Genomic DNA, 22,514 nt, shown 5'->3' with positions numbered 1-22,514 from the left:
CTCCCTCAGGTCTGGAGAGCATTGCAAAAGTCTTCCTTAGGAGCATTATGAGACACTGGGTTAAGAGGCAGCCTGGGCAGGTGGCCCTGAGTGGGCAATTCGAACAGCAAGGTTGTTTTACAAAGAAAAAAGACGAAAATAGAAAATGACATCATATACTCATGGGTTGGGTAGTTCCTAAATCCTGAAACACATCTGGATTAGGGTACAGGCAATTTTTTAAAAAATTTTTTTAAAGACAAGAGTCTTACTTTGTCACCCTTGGTAGAGTGCCGTGGTATCACAGCTCACAGCAACCTCCAGCTCTTGGGCTTAGGCGATTCTCTTGTCTCAGCCTCCCGAGTAGCTGGGACTACATGCACCCGCCACAATGCCGGGACATTTTTTTGTTGCAGTTTGGCTGGGGCTGGGTTTGAACCCACCAACCTCGGTATATAGGGCCGGCGCCCTACCCACTGAGCCAAATGCACCGCCCTGGGGTACAGGCAATATTACTCTAACCCCTCCATTTTATAACTGCACACCAGGTGCCAAGAGGTGTAAGAACCGTATCCAACCCCTCCTCCCCTACAAGAACCAACTTCAGCTTTGTTGAGCTCATTTGGGTTATTTCTGCCACCCTCTTCAGAAGTGACTCAGCCTGTTGGTTGTTCCATTTTCTACCTTTTCTTTTTTTTTTTTGTAGAGACAGAGTCTCACTCTGTGGCCCTCGGTAGAATGCCGTGACCTCACACAGCTCACAGCAACCTCCAACTCCTGGGCCTAAGCGATTCCGTTGCCTCAGCCTCCCAAGTAGCTGGGACTACAGGCGCCCGCCACAACACCCGGCTATTTTTTTGGTTGCAGTTTCGCCGGGGCCGGGTTTGAACCCGCCACCCTTGGTATATGGGGTCGGCGCCTTACCGACTGAGCCACAGGCACCGCCCCATTTTCTACCTTTTCTATTATGCAATTATAAAACTCATTGTCTAAACAGGGGATACATGCTTGAGCTCAAGATTTGGAGGCTGCAATGAGCTATGACAATATGGCTGCACACTCACTCAGGCAACAGAGTGAGACCCTATTTCAAAACAACCAAAAATAGATACATATGCCTTCACTCTGTACCCCAAGGAACTAGGTAACCTAACGATGGTAAGACTAAACTGTTTGCTTTCCAGGGTGGTCCGGATGGAAATGGACAGCCATAGAGTTCTGGAGGTATCACAGCAGTCTAGTTTGAGCCACTGTGTGACTCCCCAAGGGGCTAGTCCCTGGGTATATGGGCTCCTTGTTCTCCATCTCAGTTTCTGGAGACATTGCCGAACCTGGCCATTTAAACCTTGGCTAAAATGTATGAGCACTGGGGGAAGGCGCAAGACAGATTTTTGTCTTTTGGAAAAGTTAAAGTCAATACATCTTAGCTACTTTGTCTCAGTCCAAGAGGTTCCCTGGAAACACTTGTCAAACTTGGCCAAGAGGGGACTGCATCTAGATGGTACCCCTGCAAAAGGGGAGAAGGCATATCTAGTTCATCTCTTTTAAAACTAGAATGGTCCTAGGAATGTTAACCTTTCTGATGGCTCATGGTAGATGAGTAGAGTGGAGGTGATTCTAATGAGGAAACCCCTTTACAAACCACAGTTGAGCAAACTGCACTGAGGCCCTGTTGCCTCCTCAGAGCCCATCACCTATCAAGGTCACTGGATAGGATGAAGGGCAAAGTCTGCAGGTTTGAACCCAGCCCAGGCCAGCTAAATAGCAATGACAACTGCAACAAAAACTAGCCAGCATTGTGGGGGGTGCCTGTAGTCCCAGCTACTTGGGAGGCTGAGGCAAGAGAATCGCTTAAGCCCAAGAGTTTGAGGTTGCTGTAATGCTGTAAGCTATGATGCCATGGCACTCTACCAAGGGCGACACAGTGAGACTCTTATCTCAAAAAAAAAAAAAAAAAAAAGAAAAGAAAAAGAAATAAAGAAAGAAAAGAAATGAAGGCTGGGCTGGCAAAAACAAGGATGAAAATGCTACTCCTGAGCTTCCGCTTCCTCTCTTGAAACACTTGAAAAGGTGAGACACTTGCTTCACTTTCATTTTATAATTGTTCAACATCCGTAAATGCTTCTGACTTCCTTAGTTATGCATATGACAAGTTAGTAGCTATCTAAAGATAAATACACTGGTGGAAATTTTACTTATTCTAAGCACCAACCTTTTCTTTGATTACCAACCAGTTTGAAAGTTTTCAGATCACAATAGAAAAAACCTGGCAGCACCCATAGCTCAGTGGGTAGGGCGCTGGCCCATACACCAAGGCTGGGGGTTTTGAACCTAGCCTGGGCCAGTTAAAACAGTGACAGCTGCAACAACAACAAGAAAATAGCTGGGCTTTGTGGGGGGCACCTATAGTCCCAGCTACTTCGGAGGCTGAGGCAAGAGAATCGTGTAAGCCCAAGAGTTTGAGGTTGCCATGGCACTCTACCAAGCGTAACATAGTGAGACTCTGTCTCAAAAAAAAAAACAAAACCCCAAAAACAAACAAAAAAAACTGACATTTACAAAACTGTACTACATATTTATTTTACACTTGAGTTGACCAATTACTTTTTTTTTTGTGGTTTTTGGCCGGGGCTAGGTTTGAACCCGCCACCTCCGGCATATGGGACCGGCGCCCTACTCCTTGAGCCACAGGTGCCACCCGACCAATTACTTTTCTAACTACTAGTACAACATTATGCCACTGGGCCTTGGATCCCTGGTGTATCTGCACCCTGAGCAACACACATAAGGAGTAACAGGGTAAAGTTCTCAGATGTTAACAAAACTCTTGCAGCAAAATAGATTTTTTTTTTTTTAAACCATGTCTAGCTCTGTTGCCCTGGGTAGAGTGCAGTGACATCATAGCTCACAAAAATCTCAAATTCCTGGGGTTAGGTGGTCCTTCTGCCTCATCCTCCAAGCAGCTGGGACTATAGACACCTGGCTAATTTTTCTACTTTTCAAAGAGATGGGGTCTTGTTCTTGTGCAGGTTGCTTTTGAACTCCTAAGCTCAAGTGATTCTCCTGCCTCAGCCACCCAGAATGCTAGGATTACAGGTGTGAGCCACTATACCCAGCCAGAAAATTTTTTGAAGGGAGAGTCCCTTTGGAAAATTCTGAGCAAACGTGCTCTTAGCCACGAGGAAAGAGGCAAAAGGGCAGGTTTCTGTCTGCAAGTGATATCTTAGATGTGTGTTGTTCCCTGCTGAACTCCTTCACATTCTTGGGAAGACATAAACCCATTGCTCACTGAGCAAAGGCCCTTCAGGTCCTCCTTTTACTTCAGTGCTCTGAAAGCTCTCCCAGACCTAGCTTCAGATCTTCTTCCCAGGGATGTTCTGTCTGGAGCAAACCTATCCACTCTTGTTTCTGCTCCTAGTGTCTCCGTAATCAGCCTCTTCCTTTCTAAGTCGTATATATGTTATGCTGTTGGAAGTGAGTAACCAAAACTAGATGACCTTTGGATCATTTACCCCAGTACAATAAAGGAAGGTTAACCTGAAAAAGTTTTTTGTTTTGGGAAGGTTTTTTTGTGGGATAGTAAAGTAAAAGAGAGGGCAGCACCTGTGGCTCAGTGAGTAGGGTGCCAGCCCCATATACCAAGGGTGACGGGTTCAAACCCGGACCCTGCCAAACTGCAACAAAAAATAGCCGGGCGTTGTGGTGGGCGCCTGTAGTCCCAGCTACTCAGGAGGCCGAGGCAAGAAGATCGCCTAAGTCCAGGAGTTGGAGGTTGCTGTGAACTGTGATGCTATAGCACTCTACTGAGGCTGAGAAAGTGAGACTCTGTCTCTAAAAAAAAAAAATTGTAAAAGAGACTCTGTGGATCTATTGCTGCATTAGGGTTGACATTTTTAATTTAGCACAAAAGTGCTCAGTCAGATAGGCTTAAATCAAAGTTACTTCCTAGAGGGATTTACAGGCAATTTTACTGACAACATGTTTTCCCAAAGATGAACCACTTCACCCTACCCTATGGAGAGGGTGTCTTAAGGTCCAGCATTGGTATGGAAGCATCTTACTTTTTTTTCCTAAGGGGTTGCAAAGACTTAAGATCTCAGTTTAAATGACTGGCTGGAACCTCATGCCTGAGAGAGTTTACTGTACTTTTGAGATGGTCTCTGCAAGGTACACCCACAGATAACAAGCAGTTTAGTAGATAATTATTCCAGACCAGAATTTATGTCTTCTGACTCAATGATAAAGAGAATCTTCACATCTGGCCTGGATGGAAAGGGTGAGTGAAAGGATGTGTAGCATATCAAAACAATGATGAACCTGGTAAAGAAACCATGTTGCTGTTTTTATATCCTTAAAAGCCTATATCCAGGGTTTTTTGTTGTTGTTGTTTTTTTTTGAGACAGAGTCTCACTATGTCACCCTCGGTAGAGTGCCATGGCATCATAGCTCACAGCAACCTCCAACTCTTGGGCTTAAGCGATTCTCTTGCTTTAGCCTCCCAAGTAGCTGGAACTACAGGTGCCCGCCATGATGCTTGGGTAGTTTTTTTTGTTGTTGTTGTTCTAGTTGTCATTGTTGTTTAGCCGGCCCAGGCTTAGTTCCAACCCGCCAGCCCATCTATGGCCAGTGCCATAACCACTGTGCTACGGGCGCCAAGCCAATATATATCCAGGGTTTTAAGTGGCTCTTGTTTTTTCCTAATACAAAGTCAAATAAGTTTTGGGGTTAAGAACTAGGAACGTAAACCAAAGAACAGAGTAACTAACAACTGACTCTCGAAGGAACAGAAGCAAAGACTCTCTCTTCCTTCTTTCTACTCCAGAAGAGTCCTTCTTGACCTGCTGAATTCTGTGTCAACAAGACCTCCCATGCCAGGCATGGTGGCTCACACCTGTAATCCTAGTACTCTGGGAGGCCAAAGTGGGTGGATTGCTTGAACTCACAGGTTCAAGACCAGCCTGAGCAACAGTGATACCCCGTCTCTAAAAATAGCTGGGCATTGTGGCAGGCTCCTGTAGTCCCAGCTAGTTGGGAGGCTGAGGCAACAGAATCACTTGAGCCCAAGAGTTTGAGGTTGTTGTGAGCTGTGACACCCACAGCACTCTACTGAGGGTGACAAAGTAAGACTGTCTTTAAAAAAAAAAAAAAAAAAGAGAGAGAGAGCAGCGCTTGTAGCTCAAAGGAGTAGGGCGCTGGCCCCATAATCCGGAGGTGGTGGGTTCAAACCCAGCCCCGGCCAAAAACTGGAAAAAAAAAAAACAACAACAAAAAAAAACCTCCCTTTAAACTTCCCTCCCTAAGTGGATAGTTTCATTTTCCAAAATAAGCTAAAGCTCACCAAATTATCACTATTCACTATAAACAAAGTTTCAAGGGAGAGACATGAATCTTTTACTTCAAAAGCTTCACGTTGCAGAGATAGCCAAAATCACGTGACTGCCAGCTTTAGCTCAAGGAGTGTGCCTATAGCAACACAAATGGGATTCTTTCTCTTTTTATTAATTTTGAAAGTGAGCAGTATCATTTTCTCAGATGCTCCAGTTAGGCTTCTCAAATCCCTGAGAGATTAAAAATAAGAGTTTTGGTGGCTAATGCAAAAACATGGTGAAAATGTGAAGGTGACCTTTTAAAAGGCAGGAGTGAAAGGCTTCTGGCCTCCAAAGGAGAATATGCCTAAAATCTCTAGGATCCTAGGACCTGCAGTGACCTCAAATCAACTTGAATCACAGACAATAATATCCTTTATGAACTGAAATCACTGCTCTCCAATTTACAATTTTTTTTTGAGGCGGAATCTGACTCTATTGCCCTAGGCTAAAGAGTTTCTGAGTCATAGCTCACAGCAACCTTGAACTCCTAGGCTCAAGCAATCCTCTTGCTTCAGCCTCCCGAGCAGCTGGGACTACAAGCATGTGCCACCATACTAGGCTAGTTTTTCTTTTTTTAGTAGAGATGGGGTCTCACTCATGCTCAGGCTAGTCTCAAACTTCTGAGCTCAAGCAATCCACCTGCCTCACCCTCCCAGAATGCTAGGATTACAGGCATGAGCCCCTGCATCTGGTCCAATTTATAATTTTTTAACCTTAAAATCTAAAATGTTTTACTACTTTAAGTGACATCTAAAGTGACATGGAAAACAGAGCTTTCCCAGATGGTGATTATCACCATTGCAAAGCTTACCCCAGAGCACAGAGAGTTCTCTGGGATGCTCTCCTGCCCACACCATGCAAGGTGGATATCTCGAAGAAGGCAAGGCTTACATGGACAGCTCCATAGCGGGGAAGCTGTGCGATTCAAGTCTCAAGGAAATAGGCTCCATCCAATAGGGCTCAAAAGAAACAACTGCTGCCTCAGCTGGGCAGTATGAACTACACAAAGCCTTGGGTCTGACCTTTTGTAGTCTTTCTATAATCCCAACATTGGGAGGCCCTGAGGCAGGAGGATCAATTAAATCTAGGAGATCAAGACCAGCCTGAGCAACATAAAGAGACCAAAAAAAAAAAAAAATTAGCCAGGCATGGTGTTGCCACCTGTAATCCCCAGATGAAGGAGGCTTAGGTAGGAGGATCACTTGAACCCAGGAGTTTAAGGCTGCAGTGAGATGTGATCATACCATTGCATTCCAGCCTGACAGAAGAAACTTCGTTTCTTAAAAAAATAAAACATAAGAAGAGCTAGAAGGGCCATCTGCATTATTTCCATCACCATTAAATAATCTCTTCCTCTCCATAGCCCCTCATCTGTCTTCCATGTCTCATATTTTTTGTAAAGATATGGATTTTCTTCTTAAATATGGATGGGAGTAAGATGAAGCTATGTTATCAATTATAATTCTCATATGTCCAAATGCATCTCACTGTGAAGATTTCTCTAGGTAGTTCCCACAATTCTAAATTCACTCTCAACTAGGATGAGCTTAGAGAACACTCCAGAAATATTAAAATCACACAGTTATGGCAAAAATTACATCATTGTGGGTATTAGATTCTTTTTGTAAACTAAAAAAGTGAAACTGGCTCAGACTAAGCTGTCTTTTTTCCCCTCAGAGTTGAAAACGGGGACTCTAACAAAGGTATCAATACAGAATTAAATGGAAATGAGAAATGTGTGAAGTACAACACGTGAAATGTGCACCAGGACTAACAAAAGACCTACTGTATTTCAGATTAAAGAGGTTTAGCAGGAGCCTCCAATGAGCCCTGTATGTGAGGAGAAAGGGGAAGGAGGAAAAACAGTTCTGTATGAAACTTTTTTCTTCTTTTAAAAACCACAAAGGGTGACTGTTTCCTTCTAAGCAAGCCTATGAAGAACCTTGACTATGTAGCAACATGTACAAAACTACTGCAAAACAGTTCCAGAGGGCATTGACCTTTGCTCCCTAGAGGCGACAAGAAGCAAGACCTCAAGTGCCTTACTGTATCATGGGACTGTGCAGCACAATGCAGACAGGGGAAATCCTGCAGGGATGCCACCATCTAGGAAGACTTCCTTGGCCTCAGAGCAGGTGATACTCCCACATCCTTTGATCTCCCCAGATAGCTCGACCTAGACTCAGCAGTGAGGGAGACTTCTTCATGCAGAGGAGATGAGCTGGTGGCCACTTATAAAGACAAAGCACAGTCAATCCATTAACTGTTTCATCCTATGTTTCCTATAAGAAAAATTAAGACTCTTGTTTCATGGGTTGCACTGTTTCTGGAAGGCTACAGAAAATCTAATATGGTTGACTCCTGGTAGTGCTCTCTCTGACTGACACACACACACACACGTGTTTCCTCAATGGCTGCAACTTATAAACTAAAAATAAATTTTAATTAAAAAAAACCCATTGCTATCTTTTTCTATCCTAAGTACGGCTGACTTTGATGGATGCTTCAGTAATAATCAGAATCTAGGACATGCAAACTAACTCACTGTGAGAGGGTATGGATTTGCCCTAAACAGAGGAACCTGTTTCCATCAAGCCTGAGTGAGGCTAGCACTGGTAGAATTAATAACGAATCAGTATTACTGAAATATTCTGCAAGAAGGTAGCTTTTTTGCTTTGTTTCATTTAACTTTCATTGGGGAGATAAACGTTGTTGCAACCTTGGGTCTAACTAATCTGTCATTAAAAAAAAAAACATTACTACACATCAGTAAAAACAGCCATGATGATGTTTATATTGCCAAGGAGGGAAAAACACCAATCCCTGCTCACCAGAATCTGAGTGCAACAGAAGATAGCACTGGTTTCAACAATTTTGGTGTTGGACAAAGGCTCCTTTTGTCAGTTAAGAAAGCATCAGCACAATTTCACCAGTTAACTGCATTACCAGAATCCATCATATCAATGAAAAAAACTTCTTGGCACAGTTCATTTTCTGGACCCAAAGATGCCAACAACAATTATAACTGGACTTTGGGGGTAGTATATTGTTGCACTACCCCAGTCAAAACATCTTTAGATTATAAAATGCACAAATGACTATTAACAATGTAGTTCCCTTTTTAAGAATACTGTTTTTCTATGAATCACTTTTAAGCCATACCAGAAGGTGGACTCTATCTGGAAGAATGTGGTTTTTGAATTCTACTTAGTACTTAGTTAAGTATATTTTATTTTCCCCTTTATTTGAATAGAACCACAGAATGTTCTAAGTCAGGCAATAGGAAGGAGTGTGTTCACTTTTAAGTATAAACTGTGAACAATAAGTTAGTGTTTGGACACAAGTCCCAGGGTGCTATTTCTATTCACTGGGACCCTTACTCAAAGGATGTAATCAGCTCTGAGTTTCAAGACTGGGAGAGAAGATGCAAACTAAGAGCAGACAGCAAAACTTAAAGTTCATCAACTACTGTTCCCCCAAAGTGCTGAACACTAAATGATACACACATTTCTTTTAGTGGGAGGGAAGAGCAAAATCTTTTCAAAGTTTGAGTATTTATTGGGATTTTTAAATAAGGAGAACTACGATTTTAACTTTACATCTTGGCTATGTTTTGACAAAGGAGATACCACTAAGAGCACAGTGACAATCTCCTGTCCCAAGCCAGGATCAATCAATGTTCCCCTCCCCAATCCCACCTCGATCTCAAGACTCTTGTACCTCCCAACTAAACAATTAATTGGGAAATAAAGCCAGAATGAAACCTGAATCAAAAACCAACAAGATGGTCTGCAATCAGCCAATACTTTACATAGCCACTCTAATAAATGATTACATGGCCTCCCACAGCACTTTTCAGCTCAAGATGGACCTTTCATATCCTAGTGAAAGATTAGTTTAATATTCTGAGCATGCTCCATGGTACAATCACAAGTGCTGCAACATTACAAAGACAAGCAAATACCTGAATTTCCCCCCTGTATAATTTTCAGGAACTTAACATGGTTACCCAGTGCAGGGACAGGACTGCATAGCTGCACTTGCAAAGTTCAGTTGGATGCTTAGGAGTACAAGGACAATGTCCGGTTCAGCATGGTGTAAGGCATATATGGACAAGAGAGGCCGTTGTTGGCAATAAGTAGCATTATGGAAATGATTCCAAATCAGCAGGATATAAATGGTGCTCGCTGTTCCAGTTTTTTAAAGATAGTAATCCCAAGAATCCAGTTCAAACCCTAGTGTCAACATGTAGGACAGAATTCAATCTCTACCACTGTTTCTCCGAATCTGGGCTGAGGCCATTTGCCCCAGCTTGGTAAAAAAAGAAAATAGTTTTTTTCCTGTTTCTTTCTTGGCATGGAAACACAGCTTAGAGAAAAGAAGGCCACAAGTCCTGGGACCACTATGAAGGTAGCTGAACTCTCCCTACATCCTATATAATTACGAAGACTGGGGAATAGGTAGAGGACAAGGAAACCTGCCTAGCCACTAGTATTAAAAACTAAAATTAAGTTAATTGTGAGGCTCTCCACTCCAGAAATGCCCAAATTAAAAAAAAAGAACTTCAAAAAATAAAAAGTTAAATTCCTTAACTCATTTATTTACATATTATATGTCCAGTATATAATGTGTAGATAAATGTATCCTGCAGTGAAAAAGACCAACTTACTGAACTTAACAGTACATTATAGGACAAATTCTTGAAAGGTTTCATCTCACATTGGATTCTTTTAATAATAAAAAAAAAAATTAAAAATCAAAGAAAAAATGTCTGGCCAGGGCTGGGATGAGACAAACAGGAAATCTTCAGAATCCAAGGCAAGGGGAAGACTGTTTGCCTATTTTCAGAGGACTACAGGGGTGCAAAAAGGGAGGGACAGATCATGCACAAAAGTACTTACAAATTACATACCCACCCCACCCCCCTCAATAAAAAGAGAAGAAAAAGCCCCATCACTTAACACCAAACAGCAACATTATCAATACACCCTTTCTCTGCTGCCCATCATGCCTTATTTGAAAGAGGAGGCCTGTGAGGAGAAGTGAAAAGAGCCAGGGTGAGAGGGACGATCTGCACTTCAGTCTCATTTCCAATTTCCTTTTCTCTTACAGAAAGTCTTCAGTCATCTGATGCCTGACATTGAGCTCTGAGCAGAAACCGAGTATGTGGTGGCCACGACAGGGGTGCCATTGTTGGCTGAGTAGCCTTGTCTCAACGTTTCAAAATATGATGCCTGCACCGGTTTGTGATACTGCAACACTTTTATGGCATCTTCTATTTTAAACCACTCCCTCTTCCTTCCTGTGGAGACACAGAGAAAAATAAATTAGTACAAGAAGGAACTAATGAGTTTTCTGAGCCTAGAACTTCTCAGAAAATGTAGAAGAAAACATTAAAGCAATGTTTCTCAACACTTCCTAAACATGTCCTTCATTTTTTTCCTTACAATAGTAATAAGCACACTTTATATGCTTCAAATATTATACAAATGCCTAATGTAGAAAATAGGTGAGAAATCTGAAGAGCTAAGACTAATTGTGTAGAACCTCCTCCAGAGAGATCCACTGTAGTGGTTTCCTCCTGAACAGCTGAGCCTAGGCTTTCCTTGCTTGCACTTAAGAGGCCAAAGTCTAGCACCATCCTTGTCACATGAAAAATCAACACGAAGTCCAGCTGCCAGAATTACTAGAATAGCTGGCTTGTAATTACTTATTTATTTAAAAAAATTTTATAAGAGTGATTTTTTTTTTTTTTTGGTAGAGACAGAGTTTCACTTTATGGCCCTAGGTAGAGTTGTAAGAGTGATTTTAATAGGAAATATTTTTTTTTTTTATTATTATTATTTTTTTTTTTGTAGAGACAGAGTCTCACTTTATGGCCCTCGGTAGAGTGCCGTGGCCTCACACAGCTCACAGCAACCTCCAACTCCTGGGCTTAAGCGATTCTCTTGCCTCAGCCTCCCGAGTAGCTGGGACTACAGGTGCCCGCCACAACGCCCGGCTATTTTTTGGTTGCAGTTTGGCCGGGGCCGGGTTTGAACCCGCCACCCTCGGTATATGGGGCCGGCGCCTTACCGACTGAGCCACAGGTGCCGCCCAATAGGAAATATTTTAAGAGGCTCGGTGCCTGTGGCTCAAGCGGCTAAGGCACCAATCATAAACACCTGAGCTGGCAGGTTCAAATCCAGCCCGGGCTTACCAAACAACAATGACAGCTCCAACCAAAAAAAAAGAAAAACAGCCAGGCGTTGTGGCGGGCGCCTATAGTCCCAGCTACTTGGGAGGTGGAGGCAGGAGAATGGCTTGAGCCCAGGAGTTGGAGGTTGCTGTGAGCTGTGATGCCACAGCACTCTACCCAGGGTGACAGCTTGAGGCTCTGTCTCAAAAAAGAAAAAAGAAAATATTTTAAGAAAAAGAAAAACTCAATACAATCACTCTAGATTTTTTAGTTTATTTTTTTACTCTTTTAAAGTGTGTTTTAAAATGCTTTATTACAAAAAAAAAATCCTTTATTACATTTCCCCTTATAAAAGTAATAAACTAAAATTGTTTAAAATGTAGAAACAGAGTGAGGTACAAAGAGTACAGGAAGTACCCATGATCTTTTTTTTTGGTTGCAGTTTGGCCGGGGCTGGGTTTGAACCCGCCACCCTCGGTATATGGGGCCCGCACCTTACCGACTGAGCCACAGGCGCCGCCCAATCTTTTTTTTTTTTTTTTTGAGACAGGGTCTCACTCTGTCATCCAGGGTGGTGTACAGTGGGTGTGATTATAGCTCACTACAACCTCACATTCTTAGGCTCAAGCCATCCTCTTATCTTAGCCTTCCAAGTAGTTGGGACTACCGGCGTATGCCACCATGCCTGGCTAATTTTTCTATTTTTTTTTAAGGAGATGGGGTGTCATTAAGTTGTCCAGGCTGGTCTTGAACTCTTGGTGTCAACCAATCCTCTCACTTCAGCCTGTCAAGTAGTTGGGATTACAAATCTTATAAACTAGGAATAGGGGAGGGGGCAAAAAAAATAAAAAAGGAATGACTGCTGTCAAAACCATTGCAATTTTTTCTCCCCATTCATATTTGAAAAAGAAACTGTACTTTATTGTTTATTTTGAGAAAGAGTCTATGTTGCCCTGGCATCACAGCTCACAGCAACCTCAAACTCTTGGGCTTAAGCAATTCTCTTGCCACAGCCTCCCAAGCAGCTGGGACTACAGGCACCCGCCACAATGCCCGGCTATTTTTTTGGTTGTAGTTGTCATTGTTGGTTGGCAAGCCCAGGTTGGATTCAAACCTGACAGCTCTGGTGTATGTGGCTGGCGCCTAGCTGCTGAGCTACAGGTGCTGAGCCAAGAAACTGTACTTTAAAAAACTATCATGAGAAACTGATTGAAGCTATCTATGACAAACCCACAGCTAGTATTTTACTAAATGGAGTAAAACTGAAAGCTTTTCCTCTTAGAACTGGAATGAGACAAGGTTGTCCTCTGTCACCTTTACTATTCAACATAGTGCTGGAAGTTCTAGCCAATACAATTAGGCAAGACAAGGAAATAAAGGGAATCCAAATGGGAGCAGAGGAGGTCAAACTCTTCCTCTTTGCTGACATGATCCTATACTTAGAGAATACCAACGACTCAACCACAAGACTCCTAGAAGTCATCAAAAAATACAGTAATGTTTCAGGATATAAAATCAATGTCCACAAGTCAGTAGCCTTTGTATACGCCAATAACAGTATACAGTTAAGGACACAACTCCCTTCACCATAGTTTCAAAGAAAATGAAATACCTAGGAATACACCTAACGAAGGAGGTGAAGGACCTCTATAAAGAAAATTATGAAATCCTCAGAAAGGAAATAGCAGAGGATATTAACAAATGGAAGAACATACCATGCTCATGGATGGGAAGAATCAAAGTTGTTAAAATGTGTATACTTCCCAAAGCAATCTACCTATTCAATGCCATTCCTATCAAAATAACAACATCGTACTTTCAAGATTTGGAAAAAGTGGTTCTGCGTTTTGTATGGAACCAGAAAAAAACCCCAATAGCAAAGGCAGTTCTTAGTAATAAAAATAAAGCTGGGGGCATCAGCATATCAGATTTTAGTCTGTACTACAAAGCCACAGTGGTCAAGACAGCATGGTACTGGCACAAAAAATAGAGACACAGACACTTGGAATCGAACAGAAAACGAAGAAATGAAACTAACATCTTACAACCACCTAATCTTCAATAAACCAAACAAGAACATACCTTGGGGGAAAGACTCCCTATTCAATAAATGGTGTTGGGAGAACTGGATATCCACATGTAAAAGACTGAAACTGGACCCACACCTTTCCCCACTCACAAAAATTGATTCAAGATGGATAAAGGACTTAAATTTAAGGTATTTAACAATAAAAATCCTCAAAGAAAGCATAGGAAAAACACTGGAAGATATTGGCCTGGGGAAAGACTTCATGAAGAAGACTGCCACGGCAATTGCAACAACAACAAAAATAAACAAATGGGACTTCATTAAACTGAAAAGCTTCTGTACAGCTAAGGAAACAACAACCAAAGCAAAGAGACAACCTACACAATGGGAAAGGATATTTGCATATTTTGAATCAGACAAAAGCTTGATAAGTAGGATCTATAGAGAACTCAAATTAATCCACATGAAAAAAGCCAACAATCCCATATATCAATGGGCAAGAGACATGAATACAACCTTCTCTAAAGAAGACAGATGAATGGCTAACAAACATATGAAAAAATGTTCATCATCCCAATATATTAAAGAAATGCAAATCAAAACCACCCTGAGATACCATCTAACCCCAGTGAGAATGGCCCACATCACAAAATCTCAAAACTACAGATGCTGGCGTGGATGTGCAGAGAAGGGAACACTTTTATACTGCTGGTGGGACTACCAACTAGTACAACCTTTCTGGAAGGAAGTATGGAGAAACCTCAAAGCACTCAAGCTAGACCTCCCATTTGATCCTGCAATCCCATTATTGAGCATCTACCCAGAAGGAAAAAAATCCTTTTATCATAAGGACACTTGTACTAGACTATTTATTGCAGCTCAATTTACAATCGCCAAAATGTGGAAACAGCCTAAATGCCCACCAACCCAGGAATGGATTAACGAGCTGTGGTATGTGTATACCATGGAATACTATTCAGCTATTAAAAAAAATGGAGACTTTACAGCCTTTGTATTAACCTGGATGGAAGTGGAAGACATTATTCTTAGTAAAGCATCACAAGAATGGAGAAGCATGAATCCTATGTACTCAATTTTGATATGAGGACAATTAATGACAATTAAGGTTATGCGGGGGGGGGGGGGGAGGAAAAGCAGAGAGAGGGAAGGAGGGAGGGGGGTGGGGCCTTGGTGCATGCCACACCTTCTGGGGGCAAGACATGATTGCAAGAGGGACTTTACCTAACAAATGCAATCAGTGTAACCTGGCTTATTGTACCCTCAATGAATCCCCAACAACAACAAAAAAAATGTTAAAAAAAAAAACCAAAACTATAATGAGATCATGTTTACAGTGCTCTGATAGAGTGCTGTGGTTAGGAAGGTGCTGGGCCCAATCACATCACTGGCTCCAATGAGCTGTGTAGCCTTGGGCAAAATACTGAACCTCCCCATGCCCCAATTTTCCTCATCTATAAAATAGAGATAATCTATAGAACCTATCTCACAAGTTTGTTCTGAGAATTCATATAAAGCCCCTGAAGAGTACCTGACACAGAGTATGAGTTCACTTTTTTATCACGATTGATTCTTTTTTACTTCACACTGTTTCTTAAGCAATCTTGTATGTTAAAAAAAAAAAAAATTTTAAAAATAATAATACATTTAAGTATACTAATGATTACCAGAGGACAAGAAGGAGATGCAGGAAGGAAAGGATGAAGGGGGGAAAAAAAGAGAACATACATGTATTTATCACATTGAACTGTACACTTAAAAATGGTTCTGATGGAAAATTATAAATGTATATTTTACCTCAATAAAAAAATAAAAAATTTGACACTGAATGACTGCATTTTGTCATACCATCTATTATGAATCTACTGTCATTCCTTTAACACAGGAATGATGTCCCTATCATTAGACATCAATAGTCTGTGATTTTAATTATTATAAGTAACATTCTGATTTTAAGAAAAAATCTTTATCCTTGTTTTTCTTTTTCATTTGAAACAAAATCTTGCTTTGTCACTGTGGCTATAGTGCAGTGGCATGATCATCATCCTAACTCAGTTCAATCTCACACTCCTGGGCTCAAATGATCCTCCTTCTTCAGCCTCCTGAGTAGCCAGACCATAAACATGCACCACCAAGCCTGGCTAATTTTTCTATTTTCAGTAGAGACAGGGTCTTACTCTTGCTCAGGATTGTCTTAAACTCCTGAGCTCAAGCAATCCACCCATCTTGACCTCCCAGAGTGTTAGGATTACAGGTATGAGCCACTGCACCCAGCCGCTCAGCCTCTTAAGTAGCTGGGACTGTAAGCATATATGACCATGCCTGGATAATTTATTTTTTAAATTTATTATAGAGACTGGGTCTTGCTATGCTGCCCAGGCTGATCTTGAACTTCTGGTCTCAAATGATCCTTCCACCTTGGCCTCCCAAAGTGCTAGGATTATAGGCATGAGCACCATGCCCAGAGTCCATTTAAACATTTCAAAAGTCTAAACTTTCTCAAATTGAAAATACACATGCTTTTTAAAATTATTATTTTTTTTATTGAGATAAGAGTCTCATTTGTCACCCTTGGTACAGTGCTATGGCATCATAGCTCACAGAAACCTTAAACTCCTGGGCTCAAGCAATTCTCTTGCCTCAGCCTCCCAAGTAGCTGGGATTACAGGTGCTCACCACAACACACAGCTATTTTTTTTTGTTGTTGTTGTTTAGCAGGCCTAGGTCGGGTTTGAACCCACCAGCCCTGGAGCATGTGGCCGGTGCCCTAACCACTGAGCTATAGGCGCTCAGCCTATATATATTATTATTATTTTTAATTGAGACAGAGTCTTGGGCTGTGGCGTCATAGCTCACAGCAACCTCAAATTTGGGCTCAAGTGATTCTCTTACCTCAGCCTCCCTAGTAGCTGGGACTATAGGCGCCTGCCCACAATGCCTGGCTATTTTTGTTTGTTTGTTTAGCAGGTTTGGGCCAGGTCTGAACCCACCAGCCCCACTGCATGTGGCCAGTGCCCTAACCACTGAGCTATGGGCACCCAAGCCTTAAAATTATTATTAAACATATACTTCTGTTATTTCTTTTCTTTACCAGGCTCTTACTTTTGGTTCTGGGTGGCCAAGGGCTCATTGTCGGGAGCCCTTCTGAAGCTGTATGGTGATGACTTACCGATGTTAACTGAGTCTTCCCAGTCTTCCAGCACTTCCGTGACAATTAGCACATAGACATAGGTCCTGTGCTTCCTCTCCTGGTTCTGAAGAACAGAGAGGAGGACAGAGGAAAAATGTTTCCATAGAGAGTTAGGATTAAAGGACATACACACTTACCCTTATGTTCTGAGTGCTTAGATACAAAGATTCCTTTCTCTTTTTACTGTCCTACAAACATGGCCACATGATTTAAGACAGGCCATACCTGAATTTGAGGGTGTGTTCTTTGGACAGACTTTTTTTTCTTTTTTTTTTGTAGAGACAGAGTCTCACTTTATGGCCCTTGGTAGAGTGCTGTGGCATCACACAGCTCACAGCAACCTCCAGCTCCTGGGCTTAAGCGATTCTCTTGCCTCAGCCTCCCGAGTAGCTGGGACTACAGGCGCCCGCCACAGCACCCAGCTATTTGGCTGGGGCTGGGTTTGAACCTGCCACCCTCCGCATATGGGGCCGGCGCCCTACTCACTGAGCCACAGGCGCCGCCTGAACAGACTTTTAAAGGCAAACCTCTACATTTGTTTTTCCTCCTTTCCCTAAATGCAACTTCATGAGAACACTGTGACTTCACAAGAAAAAGTCACCACATAATTGTATTAGCTGGAACACCAAGAGAGGAAAGACTGTAAATGGGTGAGGCACCTAGAGGTCTGTCTGGTGCTCCAGTGACCCCATCAAGGCAAGTAAGCAGAGTGCCTCACCCAGCTCCCCTTTTTCCCACTAACCCTGCTCATCTTTATTCCTCCTGATTTCTCACATCCTCTGCCTTCTACCATGGCCTATTCCCTTGTTTATCCTGCCTTGCTCTAGCTAATTATTTTCTATTTTTTCTCTACACTTACCTACCCTTTTCCCTACCTTGGCAGGAGAGGAAGAAAGATAGGAATAGGTAAAATAATTCTAGTTGTTTGGAGGAGGAGACTATGGGATTTAAAACAGAAAACATGTTTTTTTCTTTTCTTTCTTTTTTTTTTTTTGCCAGTGCCAACTATATTTCAAGTTGTCATGGCGGGGTATTGGGAAAAGTTTTTAATTAGCAATAATCACACCTTGGATAAACCTCATTGGCTACGATATTGCCACTGCTCAAAGATTTATATTATTTATTATTTTTTGACACAGAGTCTCAAGCTGTTGCCCTTGGTAGAGTGCTGTGGCGTCACAGCTCACAGCAACCTCAAACTCTTGGGCTTAAGTGATTTTCTTGCCTCAGCCTCCCAAGTAGCTGGGACTTACAGGCGCCTGTCACAACACCTGGCTATTTTTTTATTTTTTATTTTATTTTCATTTTTTGTAGAGACAGAATCTTACTTTGTCGCCCTCAGTAGAGTACCATGGCATCACAGCTCACAGCAACCTCCAACTCCTGGGCTTAGGCGATTCTCTTGCCTCAGCCTCCCAAGTACCTGGGACCACAGGTGCCTGCCACACGCCTGGCTATTTTTTGTTGCAGTTTGGCCAGGGCCAGGTTTGAACCCGCCACCCTCGGTATATGGGGTCAGTGCCCTACTCACTGAGCCATAGGTGCCGCCCCTGGCTATTTTTTGGTTGTAGTTGTCATTATTGTTTGGCAGGCCTGGGTTAGATTCAAACCCACCAGCTCTGGTGTATATGGCTGGCACTCTAGCCGCTGAGCTACAGGTGCGAAGCCAAAAAAGAAAACTGTTATTCTCTGCTGACACTGATTTGTTTTGAAAACTCACTGAAACAGATATGGCATCTTTCCTACATTAATATCTATGTGGGTGGATATTATTATTATTACTTATTATTATTATTGTTTTTTAAGAGACAGAGTCTCACTTTGTCACCCTCGGTGGAGTGCCGTTACATCACAGCTCACAGAAACCTCCAGCTCTTGGGCTTAGGCGATTCTCTTGCCTCAGCCTTCTGAGTAGCTGGGACTACAGGCGCCCACCACAACGCCTGGCTATTTTTTGTTGCAGTTTGGCTGGGGCCAGGTTTGAACCCGCAACCCTCTGTATAAGGGGCTGGCAACCTACTCACTGAGCCACACACGCCACCCCTGGGTAGATAGTATATCATACCATTTGTACTGAAGATTTTAATAGGCTTACCTCAAAAATTCCAACTAATCTTCCCAATGTTCCTTTTACTCCAGCCTGAAAAGTGAAAAAGAAAAATTAACATGTTGACATTATTAAATTGCTGGTCTCAGTCTGAGTCTTCTTGAACAGTTTGTAAAATACAAATAAAAAACAAGAGGATACAATGTGGGCAGACTCCAAGTCTACAGAATTATAACAGTGTTTCCTGTGTGTCAAAGACTGCTCATAGCAAAGTACACTCCAGGAGTGAGAATTCCTCTCATCTCTTTTGGTCTCTCTCCCTGCTGGAAAGCTAGCCAAACACAGTTAAGATAATCAAGGCCATGAAGCTATACTAAAACTACTTTGAAGCACTGATTACTTAATTGGATATATATTAAATGCCTAATGTGAGCCAGAAAATAGTAACAATGCCAGAGGTACAGTGATCAATAGGCTAGAATACAAGAACCAATGGGAGCAAAACCCTTGGCTGTGGGCTAGGTGTGGTGGCTCACCCCTGTAATCCTAGCACTCTGTAAGGTCCAGGTGGGTGGATTGCCCTGAGCTCACAGGTTCGAGACCACTCTGAGCAAGAGCCAGACCCATCACTAAAAATAGCCAGGCCTTGTGGCAGGCACCTGTAGTCCCAGGTACTAGGGAGACTAAGGCAAGAAAATTGCTTGAGCCCAAGAGTTTGAGGTTGCTGTGAGCTATGATGCCATGGCCCTCTACCAAGGGTGACAAAGTGAGACTATTATCTTCAAAAACAAACAAACAAACAAACAAACAAACACCCTTGGCTGTCTATACAATATGCCAGAAGAGAGTTGGGTAGCCAACAGGGCTTCAGGAAAGCATTAAGTCAATGAGGACATAAACATAGTGATCCTGCCAGTAAGAGGTATCATGACAGAAATGCACAGAGCAATGTAATGAACAGCGACAAGAGGAAGGGACAAATTCAGTGGGTAGATCTTTTTAATATATACTATCTTCTATTGGTCCTTTCCTATATTTTTAAGATTTATATCTGATGCATTATAAAAGAATTTTTCAGTCTGTTCTAATTTACTAATTTTATTTTTGACATCTAGAGTAATGTTTTTCATTTTTGCCTATTCTTTTTATATTTACTTGTTTCTATTATGTATGTTTTTGTTCTCTTTTTTTGTTTGGAGACAGAGTCTCACTTTGTCACCCTGGTAGAGTGCCATGGCGTCATAGCTCACAGAAACCTCAAACTCCTGGGCTGAGATTTAGGAGTTTTCTTAGGCAGAAGTCTCCCTGTTACCAAAAGAATTTCAGTTCTTCACAGTCATAGTTCTGACAGAGAAGACTCCTCACAGGCAATGGTCCTCTAAAGACAGAGTTCACTTTAATTCTTACTTGTATCACAATTCTCTTGGACCTAGAGTCCAACTTTTATCTCCTAGCTCTAATTCAAATCCTGCCATAAGCAATCTGAGAGTGGGTTATTTTTACCTCTCACATGATTTCTGTATGCAGGTCAGGATAGGTGTCAGGGCCACAACTGACAGTCACACATTTGGGGTTGGATTCAGGGTATATGTAAGTTTGGCCCAGTCAGGGTCTTAGTATGAACCTGTTTTTCTCAAAATTATATGAAAGCAGTTACAATTTCAACCTACATATCAAAAGCCCCTAATCCAGAGGCGGGGTCTTTATTTAAAAGCTCATCTTGGTCAGGTACAGTGACGGATGTCTATAATTCCAGCACTTTGGGAGGCCCAGGCAGAAAGCCTTGAGGCAAGGAATTTGAGATCAGCTGGGCAACACAGCAAGTGTCCATCTCTACAAAATATTTTAAAAATTAGCCAGGCATGGTGATGTGTGCCAGTAAAGTCCTAGTTACTCAGAAGGTTAAGGTGGGAGACAAGTGTGAGGAGAGGAGTTCAAAGTTGATGTTAGTTACGATCACATTCCTGTATTCCAGCCTAGGCAACAGAGTGAGACCCTGTCCCTTGCCTTTCTCCTTTGAGGTGTTCTACCAGGAATGAAGTATTTATCTAGAAAGGCCTGGACTGACCAGGGAGACCTCAGATATCCCATCCTTCCCTCTGGTAGTTTCCCCATGTGTGTACTGAGATTTAGGAAAAGGCACTAATGTGAGTAATACTGATGGTACTTTAAGCTTGACCCTAAAATGATCTCCTACCACAAGGAACCCTGGGTAGTGAAGTTTAGATTCAATGGGCACAAAGTGGATCACTACCTCCTGAAAAACTGGTTTTTCACTCTAAGGTGGACATTTTGGCAGACAATGATGAGTGCCTAGCTCCCAGGCATTACTCTTCCTTCACTGGTACCAGAAGACCCAGATTCTGGTTCAGGTGAGGGTTTGGAGAACATGTACCTAAAAAATGCACAGGAAATTCCACTTCCCTCTGTAGTGACTAGTCCAGGGGTGTTACCTGTGAACCAGTTCTGGGTCAACGGCTCCTGATGAGGGTGTCTCTTGGGGACTTCTGGTAATGATTTCTCAACATGACAAAAAGACTACACAAAAAGAAACCCTATACTTCCTTGCTTGTCAAGGAAAGATCTGAAACTTGGAGCTGCCAGTCATCTTGTGATCATGAGAGGAAAGCCAAAACTGAAGCTGACCCTAAACCATGATGCTGCTGAGCTGCAATGAGGTAATGGCAAACCTTTGGATTTTTTAGGTGAAAAAAGTAACTGATGATGTTGAAGCTACTTCTAGTCAGGTATTCTGTTATTTGTAGCAAAAAGCTTCCTGCTACTTCTTCCTTTGATTTTAAAAGGTAGCTCTCTAAGGAAGACTAGGTATACCAAAACAAAAATTCTGACCATTGCTTGGTCATTTACAGAAGAAAACCCTGAACATTCAAGGAAGCTAGAGTATAAGAAGCTTTTTCTTTTTCTTTTTTTTTTTAAAGAGAGAAACATATTATTTAATATGTGCACATCTTTTTTACTTTTTTTTTTTTCTTCTTGGGTTTTAACTCAGAGAGAGCAGCTGACACAGCAGTTATAGAAAACATCAGCAATTGAAAGACAGGCATTTCTGCCTTATGGTGAGATGGAGAGGGGGTGAGCTGTCGAGGGGGTGAGATCGGGAGGGGGTGAGATCAGAAGGGGGTGAGATGGAGAGGGGGTGAGAAGGGGAGGGGGTGATATGAGAGAAGGTGAGATGGAGAGAGTGAGAGATGGAGAAGGGGAGAGATGGGGAGGGTGTGAGATAAGAGGGGGTGAGATGGAGAGGAGGTGAGATGGGGAGGAGGGGAGGTAGAGAGGGGGTAAGATTGAGAGAGGGTGAGATGAGAGGAGGTGAGATGGAGAGGAGGGGAGATGGGGAGGAGGTGAGGTGGGAAGGGCTGAGCTGGAGAGGGGGAAGCTTTTTCTATTAAAGCAATAAGCCCAGTCCTAAAGGAGCTCAGGGGAGCAACTCTAATGCAAATGCCTATATCAGGAAATCCATAAACACTAGTCTTCAATACATGTAAATATTTGGTACTTGCCCAGTTGGCAATTACAGAATCACAGTGAAGACAGAGTAGACAGGAAGCCTGTGGAGGTCCAGTGTAATCAAATCACAGGGTTTTTTTTGTTGTTGTTTGTTTGTTTTTTGGAGACAGCCACTCACTATATTGCCCTCAATAGATGCCGTGGAGTCCCAGCTCATAACAACCTCAAACTCTAAG

At 42.3% G+C, this 22,514-nt stretch overlaps 1 protein-coding gene and 1 pseudogene across 1 annotated transcript in view; both read right to left on the bottom strand.

Moving 5' to 3' along the window:
• Nucleotides 1-10,052: 10,052 nt before the first annotated feature.
• Nucleotides 10,053-22,514, bottom strand: part of NUDT3 (nudix hydrolase 3) — a 123,452-nt gene continuing 110,990 nt past the window's right edge. The window contains exons 3-5 of the mRNA XM_053603258.1: nucleotides 18,859-18,903; nucleotides 16,743-16,827; nucleotides 10,053-10,650 (exon numbers count right to left, since the gene is read on the bottom strand). Coding sequence (XP_053459233.1) covers nucleotides 10,472-10,650; nucleotides 16,743-16,827; nucleotides 18,859-18,903 — 309 coding nt within the window. The 3' untranslated portion in view covers nucleotides 10,053-10,471. The remainder of the gene's footprint in view (nucleotides 10,651-16,742; nucleotides 16,828-18,858; nucleotides 18,904-22,514) is intronic.
• On the bottom strand, nucleotides 17,720-17,874 carry LOC128594971 (uncharacterized; annotated as a pseudogene).

The sequence above is a fragment of the Nycticebus coucang genome, chromosome 9 (assembly GCF_027406575.1).
Source record: "Nycticebus coucang isolate mNycCou1 chromosome 9, mNycCou1.pri, whole genome shotgun sequence".
Taxonomy (NCBI): Eukaryota; Metazoa; Chordata; class Mammalia; order Primates; family Lorisidae; genus Nycticebus; species Nycticebus coucang.
This window is presented reverse-complemented; position numbering and strand designations above follow the sequence as displayed.